Consider the following 19,459-nt stretch of genomic DNA (forward strand, 5'->3'; position numbering starts at 1 on the left):
AGTTTGATGTGTTTGGTTGTCTGTAGCCCCCACTGAGACCCACGTGAGCAACTTTGGTCCGCCAAACACCCAAACACCGGTTGGGCCCTGGCCTGAGCTCCTCTTGAGTACTTGGAGGTGGGGCCTCTAGTCTGCTGGGTGCTAGTGGGAGGAGCTAGTTGCCATTGTACGGCAACAGTGGTTTAGTCTTGTTGACAAGAAAGTAATGTAAAAAAAATATATAAAAAAATGAATCCTTCTCAAGTTTAGAACATATTTCTTTGACATCTTCAATGTCAATATTTGCAAAATATTTGCAAATGTATGCAGTAGGGATGCACTTTCCAGGTTCATTTTCCCCAAAATTTGGTTCAAAGGTGTAACATGTGGTAAGGTCAAACTTAAATTACAAAAAAGATTTAAGAAATTACACACCAGGTTTGCTGCAGGACCATGAAACAGTGTTTCTGCTCTGCTACTGAAAACGCTAAATAATGAAGAAAAAAAATTGATTTAACAATTTAAGTAATTATTTCTCATTACTGATGTAAAAGAATGACCTGAAAGCTGTTACTTCAGTATTTTTGTGGTGTAATTGCTGCTTCCTCAGACTTTCAGACAGAAAGAGACGAGCGGACTCCAGAGAGACAGACGCAAAGCACGGACGGAAAGTCAGGAAGCGAGGAAGGCGCAAATCCTACACTCCCATGAGGAAGAGGAGGAGGGACTCGCCGAGTCATCTAGAAGCTCGGCGCATCACAAGGTGCGTTGATTTTTTATTTACGCCGTACACTTTTTAGTTCAGAAATCACAGTTAGGATTATTGTATTATATTTTGGCATGTGTGGACTTTTGTTGTGATTATTGTTATTACAATTATTTGTGTTGTTTATTTATTTTATGTAAAGCCCTTCGAGGTGTTTTGCAAAGAAGAAAAATGTTCTTTAAAGTTGATTTAGACAAATACAGTTCAAACTTTTAGACTGCTTTTAACCATAAGGTTTGCAGAAAAAAAATCACAATGTGATTTACCTGAAACTTTACCGGAATCATATTTATGCAGGAATGCTAAAATAAATCAACTATGTGAGATTTTACAGCAACAGAAATCACGAAGAACATGAACATTTTCACAGAACTTTGATCTAAAGTAAGAGCAGCTCCAAAGCCGAGCCCCACTTGCAGCTGCCTGGGCCTCAAGGAGAAGCAATTGATCTAAAATATAGAAAATCTGGGTGATTTGGTGTCAACAGGGGGGGGTTCCCAATATGCTGATCAAGATCGATAGACCGATTGCGATTGGGGACCAACAGATAAGAATATATTTTTAAAAGTTGCCATTAGCCAATGATCATCCTCGCCATAAAGTATGTCGCTTGATTGACATGCAGACCACCCAATCAAACATTCTCTGACACATGCCTGTGTGTTTGACGACGCTGAGGGACAGATCCCAGTTTTTCTTCCTCCTAAACTTCGGAAAGGTGTGAGCGTTCAGTGTCAGACTCCTAAACGTGGATGTATTTGCTAATGCGCCTTATTCCAACACTTAAACAGAACCTCCAACAGAACGCACACAGAACATTTCTGTCGTCGACCCAGCGTTTGCTGGGGCGCCGTTGACATGACAACCAACACACAGGTTGATTTCATCAAGATATTAAAGGAAAAATGACAGAGGACTGCATTTAGATGCATCTAAACGTATCCCTGAATAATTTTTTGATTAACTTTAAATTCAATTTTTCATAAGAATTCTTGGTATTTAAGTATAGAAATATGATAAATATATATACAAAGGCCTATATATACCGGTGTGTGTGTGTGTGTGTATATATATATATATATATATATATATATATATATATATATATATATATATATATCTTTTGGAGCTTTAAAGTTGCTCTTATGCAGAAAAAGTGTTGGCACCCCACACTTCTCCACTTCATTCACCCGCGTGCTACCTGCTAAAACACACCTGATGTAGTAGTTCAGCAGGAGTTCACCTGAGAGGTCGTAAAGATCTCCTAAGCCGGTATGTTTGAGGAGGAAAACATTGAAATCAGGCAGCTGGTGGTTCCCAGGGACTGGAGATAAGAAACCCTGCGGTTTACAGGAAGTGGAAAAATGTTAGTTTGAAGCAAAACAAACAGGGCTTTTGGTGTTACTTTTTGGCTAAAAAAATTTGAATGGAGCTAGTTTTTAATGAATAGTTTAAAGAAGGAAAAGTTTAAAACTGCTTCCTCAGTGTGAGAATACTGAAAGTTAAAGCAGGCTCTTCTTCGTGTTTTCTTCAGTGCGAGGAAGAGGCCCATTCCTTATTTCCGGCCAAGCCCCCCCTCCAGCATTCGTTCCACCAGCGTGTCGTCCTGGAGCAGCATCTTCACTCGCAGTCGAAGCCCCATCCACAGCATCAGCCGCAGCCGCAGTCGCAGCCGCAGCCACAGCTTCTCCTCCTACAGGAGCTACAGTCGCAGCTCATCCTGGAACTCCTCCTGCGGGAGCCGCAGTCGCAGCCGCAGCCGCAGTTTGCTGATCAAACGCAGGAAAACGAGGCATTAGTGTCTGAAGCTGGGGAAAACAGTCCTTTTCTTTCTGCGTTTTGTTCTTGTTCTGCATCCTCCTGCATGAACGCTCAGCCTGAGACTGCAGATCCAAACGGACTCTTCCTGTATTTATTCAGTGCAAATCCATGTGCCAAACTGTTCATGTGTCTGCACTCTGACCATTAAATGATCCCGCAAAACCTTCCTCATGCTGACTTATTAAACATTTGATTCCCTTAAAAAATGAAAAGTGTTGGGTGAGGGGGGCTGCAGAGGGTAGTGTAGTGTGGGGGGAGGTAGGGGTGGAGCTGTGGTTGCCTCGTGATCTCTGGGCTGCTTGGGTCGGGCGCCGGGGCTGGCCTGCGGTGACAAGGCTCCGGCTGGGTGGTGGGCGGCTCCTGGGTCCTCTGGGCCCTGGCCTCGTCCTTGGCCCGCATCTCGGTGTCCAGCGCCCGGTGGCCCCAGTGGCTTCCGCCTGGTACAGCGGAGCACGCCTGTCCTGTGGCCTGGGGGTCCTGACGCTGGGCTAGCCTATGCCTCCCGGTGGCGGAGGGGCCCCTGTCGGGGGGCCTCCTCTGCACCTGGCTTGGGACGCTCCGGGTCCGGGGGTCTCCCCATCTCTCCTGGTCGGGCTGGGGAGGATCTGGTTCCTCTTATGATCACATGGTTCACTTTGGCAGGGTGCATGTAGCTCCACCCCCACGTGCACACTGCTCCCTATCTGCTTTAATCCTTTAATCCACAGTGTTTTTGATGGACATGGATATCTTCCACTTATCTTAGTGTCAGAATTTCATGTTTGGATGTAATATTTGCCTTTCTGCAGATCTAGTATAAATGTTTCACAGCTGAGAATCGTAACCTATTCAAATTAGCAATTTAGCACTTGTATCCCCTCACTTTCTCCCCCTCCCTCTTTATTTCTTTTTCTTCTACCCCCCCCCCCACACACACACACACACACACTTTCCCCCTCTCCCTCCCCTTTAATAAAAAGAATATGTATATATATACTTAAAACACAAAATGTAACAAATAAATAAAAGAATAAAAAAACAAAAAAACACAAAGGGGTTTAAACAAATTTACATCCTGGCTATCTGAAGATTCATAACCCCTTTTTGTAATAGCAAAACCTGTCCAACACAAAAGGACTTCAGCGCTCATCTGTTTGCTCAGTTGTTGGACAGAACAAGTTAAAAGAACAGGAAGAAAAAAATGAAAAGAATTAGACGTTTAGTTTGCTGATGTTGCAGAGGGAAGTCTGCGAAAAACACCGTTCAGGAAGGTTTTGACTCTGATCTCTCCACAAAAACAACCATGTTTTCTCAGCCTAGGTGGGCTGACACAGAGTAAACAGCCTGTCAGCTCAAATGTCAGATTAATTTATCCTCTGATCACATGGGGTGGGGGGTGTTGCTGAAATGTCAGTGCGTGTAATACAACAGAGAGCGGCCGAAGCAACATTTGAATGCAACCAGAGGAAAAACCTGCTTCAATGACTCTTAGACGGCTGAACATCTGATCTGCCTCAGGACAGAGCGGCCATGTGAAGGTTTTATGTACTTCTGCTGTCCACCACCTAACCCCCAAACTGTTTTTTATCTTTAAATCAGGGCAGAAGCAGAGGGCTGATCCTGATTTTACTGGAAAATAAACAAAAATCATAAACAACATGAATATTTTTACAGAAGATCTATCCAAAAGACTAAACAAGAAGAATTCCCAAAGACATGTGTTGATATTTTATTTACACATAAAGTTGATATGATCATTTAAAATAAAAAAAAATAACGTTTTTGTTTACCTAATTATTATAAACATAGACGTTATCAACCTGCTCTAGTTTGCATGGAGGTTAAAAAGTAAGATTTAACAAATTGAGGCTTTATGGATGCAGTTATTTGGATGAAGAGTGTATAGTTTTGTAAATGTGACGAGATTCATGTTAGATTTCAAACAAGTTCAAAATTTATCAGCAGTCAATTGAAATAAAAATGAAGATGGGAAAGTCCGGCGACAAGGAACGCTGAAACCTTTCTCAGCTTTCCAACAACAGGTGAAAAGTGACTCCCACATTTGTTTTCTTTTTAAATCAGCATTTTTCAACCTTTTTTGAGCGAAAGTTTACTTTTTTTTACAGCTCAAAGTCACACTGAAGATCTAAAAATAAAATTACAAAATTGAACCTTCTGTTTGTGTTTTAAATAAGAATCAAACGGAAATAAATGATGTTTTATGATCTTTTAAACTTCTACCTGCATCCTTAGTGTGAAACCTGGCCCTGTGTGGATGAACACAGAGATGGTATCCTGGCAATGATAACTGTTTTTCAGACCAAACAGGTGAAATTGAAAAATGTCCACTGGCAGAGTCACCATCTCTTATGACGCCACGCTTGTTTTTGCAGCTTTTCACTGCTCCCCATCAACCATAAAAAGATTGTTTTTTTTTGTAGATCTGTGTTGTTTAAGTGTTTTTCCAGTTGTAGTTATAGCAGCACTTTCCTTCCTCCTAAAGTAGGTGGAGTCTCTGCACTTCACTGTGTGGCTTATTACGAAATGAAACAGCAAAACAAGTAAATGTCCTCACAGTGTGGATAAACTGCTATTCACATGCTATACAGCGACCTCTCGCTATATTGTGGCTCACCTTTGCGGACTCACTGTTTTGCACTTTTTACCAGTACAATATTTTAAGTGTGACCAAGCACAAAAACGGACGTAATCCTTGTGGCTAAGCACATCACTGCATTGCCCGCACATATTTTAAGTGCATCTGAGGCTAAATTTTGTGGTCGGTAGCAGGTATTTTAAGGGGTGATTGATAAAACACGCATGGATACCGAGTGGCACAGCATATATCTTAAGTACGGCTATATTAAACCACGTATTTTCAGTGTTTAAAATAAGTGTGGCCAAAAAAAAAGTTCAGCACTGGCCGCCCAACATGTATCTTAGAATTACGTGCCAATGGTCACTTTCTTTCTTTTTTTTTTTTAATACAGCACGCTGTGTTCTACGTCTGATTGGCCACAGACCATTGTCAATCACTTCTCACTTTTTTCCCTTCCTTTGCTTCTTCACCTCAGTCCTTTACAAAGTCCATCTGCATTCATATTGCAGTGAAAATGTTTGTGTTTGAGGAAACTGAGGTTTTTGTTTTCACTTGTTTGATGAGGTGACAGAAGACAAACTCTAGTCTTGACCAAACAGCTCATTGTCTAAATACTAAGTAACATGTTACAGGGCTGAACTTTCCTTTTTTTCTCTCTTTATCAAACATATTTAATATTAGCAAGAATACAGATTTGATAGAAAAAAGTTATTTTAGCAGAAAGAACAAAACCTTCAAACACATGAATTTTCTTATCATCTTTTAGTAGCTGATGTGGTTTAGGTGATTTATTTATTTAACAGTAATCAAGTCTGAAACTAAATTTACCTCTAAAAATATATAATAATCCTATGGAGTCATATTAAGTTTCCATTGACTATTTCACTGGTGATTTCCCCTTCATGCTGATGCATCTTTGGCTGCATGTCACTGAGCTGTTTAGTGTCTGATGCGTCATCCTGAAAGTCTTCATTCGGTCACTGCAGGTGGATTTTCTGCATCAGCAAATCTTCACGAAGAAGTTCAGGTGTCACTTCTTCAGTGTGACTTCAGACCTGCAGCAGCTCTGAGTTATCTTCTATTAAAACATGATGAGTCACGGGGGGAGGGTCCTCCCCCAGCTGCTGCGCCTCCACTAAAAGAAATATTTACATCTACCGGGAATGTTATCGTTATTTGGAGTACTTTCCCTCGTTGCGTTCACGCACGTAACGCTAGACGTTAGTTTTGATTAAATGAATGTTATGTAATTATGAATGTTATGTAATTGTGAAATTTTGAGGTTTGTTTTTTTGTTCTGGGTTTATATTTTTTACAGCGTAGGGCCTTTCGAGGGCCTCCCAGCACTTTCCTGCCCCGTGAAGCCCCCAGCTGGGTATTTAACCCGCGCTCCGTGTCGATGTTGTTTAGCGGATAGGCTTTTGCGCGTAACGGGCGGTACGCGCGCTCCAGATCAGATAAGGTTTATCCCCCTCCCGAAGAAGTACTATTTTTCAATAAGGAGAAAGTTCTTAACCAATCCATTTCCAAAAAGTTTCTGAGTTTGTGCTGAAGTGGAGATGGCAGAGGGAGACTTTTACACCATGGGAAACCGGCAGCGCTTCCCCAGAGATCCGTTTGAGTCTCCGTTCAGGGATCAGTCTCCCTTCAGAGATCAACTGGCGTCCCGTTTTATGGACGATGACTTTGGGATGCCTCCTTTCCCCGAGGATCTGGGCATGGACTGGCCCGGGTGGGCTCGGCCGGGCAGGTTAAGCTCGCGCCTCGGCGCCTCGCCGTTTGGCACCGGTTTACGCACAGGCTTCCCCGCGCGTCAGTCGACGGGGGGCCCCGCGGTTTACACCAGCAGCCGGTACGGAGAGCCCCAGTCCCGGGGCTCCCCCACCAGCTGCGGCGGGGAGCCGTGGAAAGTGTGCGTGAACGTGCACAGCTTTAAAGCAGAGGAGCTAAACGTGAAGACCAGGGACGGGTTCGTGGAGGTGTCAGGTGAGCTTTCAGCCTGAATCAGAGGGCAAAACTTTGAGGGTCCATTCTGTGACCCTGACCTTTGAGTGTTAATGTCTCATAACTTTCAATATGTTAATGATTAATGATCTGGGGCCAAAGTGCGCAAACCTGCTGCATCTAATGTTAAAAAAAAGACACTCTGACTCTGTTTGCAAACTAACGTGCAAAACATTAACAACTAAAATCATTGACATGAAGTGTAAAAGTAGGCCACGTCTATCACTTTTAAGACACTGGAGCCCCCATCTTTGTTTCCAGGATGTTCAGGCTAAAAATAAAACAACACTCTTAATTTCTTCTCCAGCTTTTTCTGAATGTTTACGTAATTATAAGATAAAAAGCACTAAACTAAACATGTTTTTACTGAGAAACCAAAGCAGCCTGCTCTGTCTGGAAAATCTTCTGAATCTTCAGTTCAGGACAGATTTTGAAGACTGTCTGGAACTTAAGTTGTGAAGCCGATACTTAGGCTTGGACACCTGTTTTTGAATTCTTGGAAAATCGCTCCCTTAGCTGCTCATGAGCTCGATTTAGATTTAGGCTGGAGCAAGAATGTTCTGGAAGGGGCTGGAGCTTCTTCCGAGTGTAATGGTGCAGGATGCAGACTATAGCTGGATGAAGATGTGGAAACGCTTCCTCTTCTCCAGGCTCTTAGGGTCAAATTATTCCAAGGCTTCCCTGAGCTGAAGAGGGCAAGGAGGTCGGAGAACCTCCTCCTCTCACTCAGCTCTGGGTTTTTTATAAACACGTCAGTGGGATGCCAGCTGGGGTTGGCGCCATTTTGGTCCTTCCTGCCACAGTGGTTCAAGTGGTTCTAAAAGTGTGGCAGGGAATGCATTCAACCTAATTAAAGGTGTCCAACAGCTGAGTGAACAAATGTTGAACACTCGAGTTTTACACAGAAGCACAGAAGACAAAGCATTAAGGAGAAGAGAAACACAAGACCAATCAAAACTGTGGAAATTAGATCAACTCTGACACTTTTACTTTTGTTTTGCTCAAAGAAAATCAATTGGAAGCTTTGAGGCTTCAGTCTAATAAGGGAGAAGGACACTTAGTGGCATACAGATGTCATTACATTCCCTGAAGTGTGCAAATGAAGCATGAGAATTTTTTGGAATTGTTATTATTTTCTGAGTTTATAATAGATTCTCATTACATAACTATGAACCAACAGAAATTATATACAAAGTTGCTAGAAGTTTTTAGTTTTACAAAACTAGACAGTACTGTTTCTAAAACTCCTCCAGACAAACTGATGCCATTTGGATTAAAAAATAAAACATGTTGGTTTTTTGTTTATTTTACTTTTAACAAAAAAAGAAAAGCTAAGCATAAATGCAATAATAGACCAACTGCAAAACATGATCCATTTGACCAGCTTGATGGAAACGACTGAAACGAACTGCTGGAATGTTAAGATAACCTGAGAGATCAACAAAACCTCTCACTGAGAGGATAGCACGGCCCGTGGAACGTATTTCAAAGTAAAAGCATTTATACTCACAAAGCCTCTTTCTTTATTCAATTTGCTTTTTTAAAAACTGTTTTTAAGTGTTCAGTCTTAGACAAGATGAAGCTCAACTGTTGGAAGCAAATGTGAGCATTTTGGAAATGCATTTTTTAACTGTAAAAAGTATTTGATTTCTTCTTTTAATGTAGCTGCACATCTCAATTGATTAAAAAACATGATTACCATTTCAGAAATAACCAAATTAAAACAAATATTGTTTCTTTTGTCTGTGGGGAAATGATGTCCCACTCCATTTCAATTGAGACACATTTGAGTGGTACAGCGTGAGCTGCTGCAGGGTAAACATGGTTTATGTGGCTCAAAAAGGATGACAGCTGCTGATTTGAAAAGTTTGGTTGGCAACAGCTTCTAGAAGACTGTTAAGGTCTCTGCAATGGAGAAGCATATTGATCCAAAAGTGCAGGAAATTGCAGAGCTTATCTGCTTAACAACTTGGGCCTTTGAAAACAAACTTAAGGAAACTTTGATCAAGGGTTAGCTTTTATTTCATGAATAAACGTCTGGCTGGATTGTAGCTTGTCAATAACCTTTTAAGAGACTTGACACAGTCTGTGCTGCTCTGAGTTGAGATGTGCTAAGAACAAAAAAAAATGAAGATGCTTTCGTTTTGCATCTTTAGATCTGCTTGTTCATGTAAGCAATAAGCCAGGAGCTGCGTTGTACGGCCTGCAGGCACTATGCACCCCCCCCACCCACAGCCTCCTCCTGACTCACCCTGACCGGCCGAAATTCTGCCACCCAACCCCTCACTACCACCCTTCTGCCTTCAGAACTGCGAAAATAAATTCCTAAAAACAAAAAAACTTTTTTTCAAAATGGGAGCTTTTTATTGGTTTAATCTCCATAGCAACCACTTTATTTTTTTGGTCACCTGGAGGTGATAAACAGTTCCATGTTATTTTTAGAAGAATTGGCAAAAGTAAAATTTGGGATTTCCTTTGCAACAGAGATTTTTTGTCAATCACGCTCACGTTCCTGATATGTTTGTATTGTATGTCACAGTGTTTTTTTATTGTTTTTATTTTTTTTCCAGCTTGAGCCAACAACTTATGTATTAAAATGTAACAATAGTCTGGTAAAAAATGTGTGAGTAACAGGGAAACGCCACTCTTGCAAGCTTGCCACTCTAATGTCTTTTTCCTTTTTAGTTTCCCACTGATGCTCGCGAAGGTGATAGATTGAAAACTCTAGGAGGAGTTTCAAATTTTAGAAAGTCGAAAGGGATTTTTTTTTTTAAATTCAAGATGGCGGCCTCTTCCAAAACTCAGCGGAATTTGGCTGTGGATGTGGACTTAAACTGGCAGTGCGTGTGTGAAATTTAGTAAAGATTGCTTGAACAGGTCCCAAATCGTGGGAAAATCGCCAAATTCACACTTTGCCACAAAATGACCACCAAGCTGTCGGTCCTGTACCATAATAATTTTAAAACTGCCTTTGAATATCCCTTACATACATGTTTGGGTTTTGTTAGTGGATTTTGAAATATTTCGTTTGGGCACAAAAAAAGTTTTGGGGGGTTTGTTGAGTTTTCGAATGTGGCCGGGGAACATTTTTGCTCCGAAGCAATAAGAAAGAAGAACTGCAAAAACAATCTGGTCTTTGCTGTTTTCTGCGTTCTTCCTCTGAAGAACAATCTTAATTTTGAGGTTCGCTGGGGGAAAATCCTTCAGTGATTTCATCCTCTTCTTCATGAAACAAAACCACATCAGGAATTTGTCATCCGCTTGTCATGACAGCTTTCAACACCAATGGAGACGTCTTTTTGTTGAGCTGCTCTCTGACCACACCTTTTCAGGAAATGTCCACAGGGATCAGCTTCGCCCATGAAGTCATGCTGGAGTCTTCCCAGCAATCTCACATGGCAGCCTCCTCTGCAAGGCCTCTGGTGAACTCCGCCACACAGAGCCGTCACTCAGGGGGTGTAATGTATCACCCTGACGGGGCTGGAGTGCACAGAAAGGGGTCATAGGGCGGGGTTGGGTGCACTTTTGTCCACGGCGTTGACGTTTCGCAGCCAGGGAGCAGCTGCTTCCAGGGTGGAGCAGCAGAGATGTATTCTGAGCTACATCAACACTTCTTTTAAACGCGTCAGTACGGCAGATTCAAACCGTCACATGAGCCGTCGCGTGCGCCAGCACAGCTTAGTCATTGCATCCAGTTTGACCTCCTGACCTCTGAAGTGTCTCCGCCCATCTCCTGATCTGCATTTTCTCTTTTTTGCTAACAGGAAAACATGAAGAGAAGCAAGAGGAGGGCGGCATCGTGACGAAGAACTTCACAAAGAAGATACAGTGAGTATGATGGCAGCTGCGGATTACCATCCGTAAACCTCAGAATCCATGAAGCAGAGATTTTTCAGCTCAAGAGAGTCTCAGATCATTCCAGACCTGTGTCTGTGGAAATATGTAAATGTTTCTTCAGAGTTGGTTTTGCAGCAGCATCCGTGGAATTTGATTTCAAGAAAAATGAAACAGCATTCATTAATTTCTAAAATGTCCTAAAACTTTTACATTGTGGGGTTTAATATCTTTCCAGAAGTCTTTAAATCTTGCTAATGTGTTTATAGACGTTTGTCTGTAAAACCTGCCAGACACGTTTTTTTCTTAGGGCTTCTAAAGAAAGAAAATATTGCTGCCAAACTGGCAAACTCACGCAGTTTTTATTGTCTTGTGGGTTTTTTCCATGATGGGGCAGTTCGGCTGACCCGATCGGAATGGGCAGCGATGCAGATAAACATCCGCCCATGCAGAACAAACCACCTGGAGAAATCCTGCAGTTCCAACAGCTGCTCACATGGGGGCGATGTTGCCCAAAATGAACTCTGATCAGCATTAGAAAAAGACTATAAAGGAAAAGTCAATTTAAAAGAATCGAATAATCTTTAAAAATGGATTTCATGAGCTAGCGCTAAATTGCACATTGTTACGCTAGCTTTGTAGCTTTCAGCGTTACAGCCGCTGTCCTATTGTCCTGTTGTAGAGCAAAGTACTCACATCCAAACTTTACATGTTGTATAGGTAGAGGGAAGATCGGAAGTGAGCTACTTTCACACAGCCCCCTTCTTCTGTTTTTTTATGATGATCATTTTTGGGAAGAAAGGCAAGAACGTTAGGGCAAACTTTCAATGGAAGGAGTGGAAGTAGCTTGAAAAAGACAGGATTCACCACTTTATTATGTACCAAAAGGCAACATGGAAAGACACAAAATAGAAATGTTCAGGCTAAATACATAAGATCTAATAAAAGGGTTTATCCATCAATTTTTAGGGTTTATAGAGCAAAAAAAAAGTTCAGTATTTAGGCAGAAAGGATGTTTTTATGTCAGGTTCACTGTTCTGTAAGACAAGACTTCAGCATTTGTCTGTAAAATGGCTTGTTATTTTCAAATCTCCTAACTGGTGTTGTGCGATGGTATGTGTGTGTGGTGTGTAGGACCGAGCGTGTCAGCTACACACATAAACACAACCTCACTCCACCCGTGGCCTTCATGTCTTGTCTTTCCTCAGAACCCCTGCAGGCTAAAAGAATATCGGACCATTTTCTGGCAGCTGTACAGAATCAATGCTTAAGATAAACTGTGCGCCTGCCAAACTTGAATGAAACTCCCCGAGCTGTCTGCTTAATGACCACTCTGAGTGATTTGACTGTCAGAAGAGCCACTTTGCCTCGCAAAAATTGGTTTATTGAAGGAAGCTGATTAAAATGATCTGGGATTAATGCCGGCTCTCAGCGACAGTAATCGCACCATAAGATATTTTCTGTTTTGCTTATTTTTTCAACCGTGTTAATAGTTTCTCTGTGATCAATTTCTTTTTCCTGTAACTCTTTGTCACATTTTCTAATTTTATTACCCCTTAAGGGTTTCCCATGTGGGCTTCAGGACTAACAATTCTGTTATGCCCACAAGATCCTAGGTGGCTTAAGGGGATTGTAAACACATCCAGCTCCTGCTGGTCAACTGTTAAGGTTCACTCAAAATAATTTTCATTTAGATTGCAGCTAAATATTGGAAAAGTTTGTTAAATTCCTCAAAAAAATAGTTTTTTTGCCCTGCAATGGGCAAAGGGCAGTAACGCTCCTTGAACTTTCTTAACTCCACGACTGTTTATGCAATTCATGTTATTTGCATCTTCAATTCTGATTGCGCAGCGATGCAACCCTTTAGCTTTAGTGAAATGTTTCATGTTGGCATAAAGTATTGCACATCACCCAAGTTGCTTTTCTCAGCTTCAGAAATTCTTAGAATTGCGACAGTTACGTCAGCAGTTAAAAAGCTACAGTAATTAAAAGAACTAAGTGTTAAAGAATTAGTCTGTTTAGAGGATGGATGGATGGATGGATGGATGGATGGATGGATGGATGGATGGATGGATGGATGGATGGATGGATGGATGGATGGATGGATGGATGGATGGATGCATGGATGGATGCATGGATGGATGCATGGATGGATGGATTAGACGGGCATTTAAACAAAACTGCATTTGTAGCTAAATTGTCAAAGCTAAAAGTAAAAAAAAAACAATTGTGTAAATCTTACAAATTCTCCTCATATCAAACAGATATGATCAGATGTTTTTAGAACTTATTTTGATGTAAAAACAGAGGGGAAAACACAACAACTAAACGTACTGTAGCACGTTTTTCTTTCTAGTTTTTACTATCTGGAAGCAAAAATTGACTCTTGTTTTTTCCTTTGTACAGATCCTACCTCAGTAAAAAACAGCAGGAGTAGAAAAGCAAAGTAAAAAATCTCTTAATAAAAAAAAGGTGATGTTTTACATATTTGGTGTAAAGCTAAACACTAATTAGGAGAAATCATGGAGTAAAAATGATCAGTAAAAATGAGTTTGTTGTAAAAATATTTGGCATAAGTTCTGTTTGTATTAAGCGTGTGGATCTCCAGGTACACTTAACCCCGCCCCACCCTTCAGATACTTTGTTTAGATGTTCCTGCCTGAAAAGACGTTCTTTAGACTCACTTTTAGATGAAGGAAAATTTGATCAAAACTTTTATGACTTTTCCATTGATATTCCACATTTGTATGTCTTATTAAAGTGAACTGTCTTCAGCAGATGTCTAGGTCTGCCTTCTCCCATGTTCCTCAGCTGACTCTGTATTTCACAGAGGAGTGGGAAGACGGTGGTGGAGGCTCCCGTCTAATTAAAAGGAGTTCAGTCCTGCAGCCTCCTCCTCTGAACATGGCAGCCTGCTGTTTATATGAACTCCGAATAACACTTGACTGCTCACATAGAAAGCCCGCCGTGTCCTTATTTGGCTGCAATGCTGGACAGAGAACAGCTTTTGTTCTTGTCTGTGTGTGGGGGTCATAATTTAAATCTGCTAGATCAGAATCTTAAAAACCCTTCTCACATCTGAGTCTTTTTTTCATTTTGTTCATCTCAGATCAAAAATAACATTCAATAAATCACAAAAGAGGCAGAATTTATATATATTTTTTGAAAATTTCAGCGATAAAAGTAAAAAAGACGTGGAGACCTACCTGCGTGGTTTTGTCTTTTGTGTCTCATCAGAACATTTGTGGATAAGCCAGCCTTCTCTGTCTAAAATGCATGGAAAATAAACATTGTCTCTCGTTTTATTGTCTTTTCTTTAATCCTCAGGATCCCCACAGATGTAGACCCCCTGACAGTGTTTGCCTCCTTATCCCCTGAGGGCGTCCTCATCATCGAGGCAAGACAGACGCCTCCATACTACCTTGTCAGCGGCGAGGACTCCAAGGAAGGCGAAAAACCAGAGATGGAGGCCCCCAATCCCGAAGACTCTCCTGTCGTCTAAACCCGCAGTGCCTAATTTATCGTCATGAACCATTAGCTACAAATGTGACACTAAACACACAGCTTTATGTTCATTTCAAACAAAAAAAAGCCTTTTTCTGCTGTTAACTGTTAAATTATTTTTCATTCCTCTTTAAGAACAATTAAAATTATGATTGTCTTTAAGTTTAATGCCTTTTTTTTGTCCCTTTCTTGTGCAAAAAATTCAAAAAGTGTGTTTTGAAAACAGGCACGTCTTCATAAAAGTTCAGAGTTTAAGGTTTCTCCTGAGAAAGCAGCATCTTAAACAAGAAAAGCAGAAAATATATCCTTAGAAATTGTCGGCTCTAATCAAAATTCTTTCAACATTTCAGATCTCTTAATCTGTCAACAGAAAACATAGATAATGTCTTAAAGCACACTTCAAAAATGAGACTAGTAAATGAAAGAAAAAGCATATGAACAAACCTTTGTTATTTTTCTGTTTGTGACTAACACATTTAATGGGGTTTACAGTGTGAGAATGTAAACAAATCCATGAAAACAAATCCTTTTTTTTTTTTAAGAAAGTGTTGAAATTGTTGCAAACAGAAGAGAATCTAACATTTTGTGTGTTGATGTAGTTTGTGGGACTGACTTCTGCGGGATTTTTAGCAATATACTAAACCACTAATAATGTTTATGTAGTAATATTTTAAGGGAAAATGAAGGGGATTTTTGTGCACTAACCTTTTTGAATGTTTAAAAATAACTATGTGCCATCCAAATTTATTATTGAATATTTTTGATTTTATTTTTATTACAGCATAGAAGTTGCTCCAGGATTTTTTTGGAGAAATTGTTACCTTTTTTGATGTCTTTGTACTGAATGATGCAATAAAAGAGTCTGCCAGTGTGTGACGTGTCTTTGGCTGAAAAGCCGCCTCCAGGGATCCGGAGGGCCTGTGGGGGGGCTGGTGGAGAACAGGAGGAGCTGGGCAGCGGCTCAGCGGAGGCCTTAATGCTGCTGCAGATTAGTGCCGCCGCACGAAAACCGACTCAAACAGAGAGAAGCGTCCAGAGCCGTCCACGAGGAGCAAGAACTGAGGCATTTCCAGGCGCTTGTGTGATGCAAAATAATGTAATCCTGAGCTGGAATCATGAGGGAACATCAAACGATGAGAAACAAAGACCTCTGAAGGTTTTGGTTTACATGATGTCAACTTCTCTCCTTCTTTTAATTTAAAAAATGCTGTAAATTGTTTAGTTTTTTATCAACTGAAACAATCTTAATCTTAAGATCTGGCGTGTGCGTGCGTGTAATGGGGTCGGGGGGTCAGAAACAAAACAAAACAAAATCAAGTGACATGATATCTGCTTTTACACATGATATGTGAGAGAGGGTGGTGGCCAACTGCAAGAAATGTCTGACCTCTGATCCCCAAACAAGTGTTTTACCACCAAGTGCTGAGTCATGCCCGCTTTCAAGCCATGGTTCATATACTGTTTTTATACGTTTCAAACCATTCTCGACACTTTTTTGAATGTTTTCTTTAATGTAAAATTCTTTTTGGGGGGGGGCTTAAAGACTATATTCATCACAAAATCATGTTCATTGTCGCTATGACAACCGTCATAATGCAGGGAGATCCGAAGGCAAATATTTGGTTTTTGATGTAAAAAATCTGCTGTGTGTGAAGTTTATGAAGGTTCTACCTCCAGCAGCTTCTAACAGGATGCGAGAACACGAGGAAACACAGATCTTCATCCATGAGAGCTTTTATTGCAGCTCCAGCAGCGGCGCGGTCAAATGGTTGTTTCAGTTTCTGACTAAAATGCATCTATGACAGACAAGCTAAGCAGGCTAAAGCACTTCTGCTTTTACTCTTTGATGTGAGCATCCTCCAGAACCCGGTTCTGCTCCTCACTGGGTGGTTTTCTCTCCTCCATCTGTTCCTCGAGCTGCTTGGCTTCATCCACCTTCTCCTGGGCCGTTGCATCCACGTCTGCTTTTTCCTGCTGTTGGTTGGATGCTTTCTGTATCTCTTGGCTTTCCATCGTTTCCTGGGGCTCAGAAGATTTTTGCAGATCTTTTGCACCTTCATCATCTGCAGGTACTGACTCTTCCTCATGCTGAACCTCTGCAGAGGAGCAACCAGGTTTGGCCTGATCAACACCAGACTCTTCCTCTACCTGATCTTTTTCTTCCACTTCTTGCTCTGCAGCATCTTCATTCTCCACCTGCGTTAAAAGATAAAATAGAAATTTCATTTTAAACATCCTCAAGGCTAAAAGTCAACAAAGACCTCAGCGCTCAGTAAAAGACAAAATGTTAAATAAAATTTAACTTTTAGACATCAGTATGTGGAAAATTCAAGTTTCATATTGGACCATGCAGAGTTTCTGTGCTGACTCATATATAAACATTTAAATGAATGTTTTAAATATTTTGATTGGCATTGAATTTGCTGCAGCGGTTTTGCCTTTTTAAAACCCTTGAAGGTTTTAGGTATCAAAGAAATTTGCCTTAGTGACGTCACTCGTGTATATAAACAATGCATCGACTCATTTCTCACACTTTCATAAACTGATAACATGATTATCAATGATTTTCTGATGAAGAGCATTTCGCCTGTTTCCATGTGTTTTTATTCATATTTGTCTTTTTTTTTGGTTCAAATTGGTGATAGGTTTTCTTCAATGTGTTTAAAAACACCAGGAGGACTCATGCAGTTTATGATTCTACAGTTGGAATGAGACTTTCTTGGACAAATGTCCATCAGTGGTAGACTTCAAGGAGATTGGGACGGAACAGGAACTTTCTGGAAGGAGAGCGTTCCTAAACATTTGGAGTAAAACTGACACCAGTTAATCAAGACCATTTGAGCAACAGCTAAACACGGAGGTGGTAGTGTGATGGTTTGGCACTTTGATGCAAAAAATAAAGGGGAATGTCCTCCATCCGTTTGTGAGCTCAGTGGGTTCTGCAGCAAAAACACATCTGCAGATTTATTTCTGGGAGTATTTTGAGGTGTTGCAGTCAAATCTGAACTCAAACCGACAACTTTGGAAAGTTTTTTATCTTTTAGAAATTATCAGTTTAACACTACAGTGTTTATTTATTTGGGTTGACATTGTTTGAATAGAAAAACAATCAAACATAGTAGATATATAAACAATAACACTGGGGCAAATACTTTTATGAAGCAGCTATTTGTTGTGAATTTGCTCATATGAAGATAGAATGCATGTATGAAAAGTTCTACAGAGACAGGACCAGCAGGTGAGATGAATTTGCTAAAACTACAGAAATAATGAAGTGAAACAAATGAAACCAGCAAATGTGTTTAGGTTTAAAAGCAGTAATGACCTGTATTGGAATGAAGAAGGCGGCAGGAACGGCGGTTTCTGGAACCGGAGCTTCCACGGTCAGGACCCCGTCCACAGAAAGTCTGGCCACGATCGTGGCGGCCCCCACTTCAGCTGGAAGCCTGGAAACGACAGACCTGTTCACCGTGAAGCTCAGAATCAAGTGGATTTTTTCAGCCCATCTCTGAGGGATTTCACATCAGTGTCACCTGTACTTCCGATTGAAGCATCTGCTTATGAATCCGTGCTGGTCAGGCTTTTCTTCATGTTTTCCTGGGGGGTGGATTATGGTTTGTGGAGTCACAGAGAAAATAGTCAAATTAATCTCTTACATGTGCCATTTATTTAGCTAATGACATAATTGAACTGCTTTTTATGGATTTTGTAAATGTCTGCTCTCTTTAATACATGATGCATCATTGAGACTGGAAACCATACTGAAGGTAAAGGTAGTCTGTAATATTATTTAGGCAGAAAAACTTTTTTAAAACGTAATGTCAGACAAATATTATCATTTAAGTTAGAATGAGATGAAAAGTGAACCTCTAACTTCCAAAAATCCATCTCTGACACCGAGGGAAATCTCTGACGGGGAGAAGTGAGCCACGTCCATGCTGACCCCCCACGTGTTGACCTTCAGGCTGGGATGGTGCATGGACCCGTACAGGTATCCCAAGCAAAAACTCCTCTGGAAAGGATCCGCGTCCATCCAGTGAGGCTCGCCTCGCTCCAGGGAAGGTGGAAGTCCCACATCCTGACTAAAAAACCAGCCGGGCTGCCACCATTTCCTCAGAGGGTTCCAGGGGGGGCTGCGTTTCTCTTCACATGAGTTCTCTGGTTTGGCATGCTCCATCATATCCCAGGAAGAATGCTTTGCAGAAGGCAGCGAGGAGGAGTGGTGACGCTCCTCTTATAAAGAGCTCCCGTCTGCTTTGGCCTCAATAGGCCCCCATGTCGATACCCAGAGAAGGGTGTGTCGGTGTGGGGTGATGAGGCGTGGAGGTCATTACCTCTCTAAAACAGGAGCAGGATAATTAGTCATACTTATTACTTTTGAAGGTGCGATGGGAAATAGCGGCCAGTTGGCTGAGGCTCCTCTGTGCCTGAACTGTTGGCCCCCGTTGCCTAAAGAGAATTCTTCACATTTCCCCATGAACTCTATTCTGTTAGTGATGACTCGACGCCTCAGACACGACATGACTCAGCTTTCAGAAAGGCTGTGTGCAGCGTGAAATCCCTATGCCAGAGGCTGGAAAACTCCAAAATGCTCCTTCTCCGTTTATGCTGCCTCCCTCTTTCAACTTTTTTTTTTTGTAACAGGATCGAATATTGAATCTATTTTTTTTATGCCACACAAAAACCAACGGAAAAATGTTTCTGACACTTTCTGTGAAGCTTTACTCAGACTGGGTTCATGCGGCTCATCTAAAAATCACCCGTTTTTTATGTAACACTGGTTCTACAAACACATAGTCAGTGATGAAATTGAGAAGATTAAAAAGATTGGAAGGTTATAAAAGTAACAGTGGCTGGTGGTTTGATTCAAAACCATCATTTCCATTATTTAGGATTTTCTTTCATCCACCTGTTATTTTTACATCAAAGTTGCCATTCATCTGTTACGACTTGACTGGCAGGAAGTGACCCAG

At 41.1% G+C, this 19,459-nt stretch overlaps 3 protein-coding genes across 4 annotated transcripts in view; 2 read left to right on the forward strand and 1 right to left on the reverse strand.

Annotated features, from left to right (window-relative positions):
* srrm4 (serine/arginine repetitive matrix 4) overlaps positions 1 to 2,733 on the forward strand; it is a 64,759-nt gene extending 62,026 nt beyond the window's left edge. For both annotated transcript variants that reach the window (XM_023958229.1, XM_023958228.1), the window contains exons 12-13: positions 590 to 742; positions 2,280 to 2,733. In XM_023958229.1, the coding sequence (XP_023813997.1) occupies positions 590 to 742; positions 2,280 to 2,544 (418 nt within the window). In that variant the 3' untranslated portion in view covers positions 2,545 to 2,733. The remainder of the gene's footprint in view (positions 1 to 589; positions 743 to 2,279) is intronic.
* A 3,793-nt stretch (positions 2,734 to 6,526) lies between these two features.
* hspb8 (heat shock protein family B (small) member 8) lies at positions 6,527 to 15,357 on the forward strand. The gene is made up of 3 exons (XM_004072074.4): positions 6,527 to 7,130; positions 10,913 to 10,976; positions 14,310 to 15,357. Exons 1-3 carry the CDS (start codon positions 6,704 to 6,706, stop codon positions 14,482 to 14,484), a joined length of 666 nt encoding a protein of 221 aa, XP_004072122.1. The 5' UTR covers positions 6,527 to 6,703; the 3' UTR covers positions 14,485 to 15,357.
* An 845-nt stretch (positions 15,358 to 16,202) lies between these two features.
* On the reverse strand, positions 16,203 to 18,739 carry LOC101166477 (heat shock protein beta-1). The gene is made up of 4 exons (XM_004072075.4): positions 18,354 to 18,739; positions 18,020 to 18,083; positions 17,812 to 17,932; positions 16,203 to 16,682 (listed from the first exon to the last, which is right to left on the reverse strand). The coding sequence occupies exons 1-4, from the start codon at positions 18,664 to 18,666 to the stop codon at positions 16,323 to 16,325; spliced, it is 858 nt and encodes a 285-aa protein (XP_004072123.1). The 5' UTR covers positions 18,667 to 18,739; the 3' UTR covers positions 16,203 to 16,322.
* Positions 18,740 to 19,459: the final 720 nt, after the last annotated feature.

Source organism: Oryzias latipes, chromosome 9 (genome assembly GCF_002234675.1).
Source record: "Oryzias latipes chromosome 9, ASM223467v1".
NCBI lineage: Eukaryota > Metazoa > Chordata > Actinopteri > Beloniformes > Adrianichthyidae > Oryzias > Oryzias latipes.

Coding starts and splice junctions, on each gene's coding strand:
- hspb8 (XM_004072074.4), top strand. CDS start 6,704: ATGGCAGAGGGAGACTTTTACACCATGGGAAACCGGCAGCGCTTCCCC. Junction 7,131..10,912: donor CGGGTTCGTGGAGGTGTCAG/GTGAGCTTTCAG, acceptor TTTTGCTAACAG/GAAAACATGAAGAGAAGCAA. Junction 10,977..14,309: donor AACTTCACAAAGAAGATACA/GTGAGTATGATG, acceptor TTTAATCCTCAG/GATCCCCACAGATGTAGACC.
- LOC101166477 (XM_004072075.4), bottom strand. CDS start 18,666: ATGATGGAGCATGCCAAACCAGAGAACTCATGTGAAGAGAAACGCAGC. Junction 17,933..18,019: donor TGCTTCAATCGGAAGTACAG/GTGACACTGATG, acceptor TGTCGTTTCCAG/GCTTCCAGCTGAAGTGGGGG. Junction 16,683..17,811: donor CCTTCTTCATTCCAATACAG/GTCATTACTGCT, acceptor CTTTTAACGCAG/GTGGAGAATGAAGATGCTGC.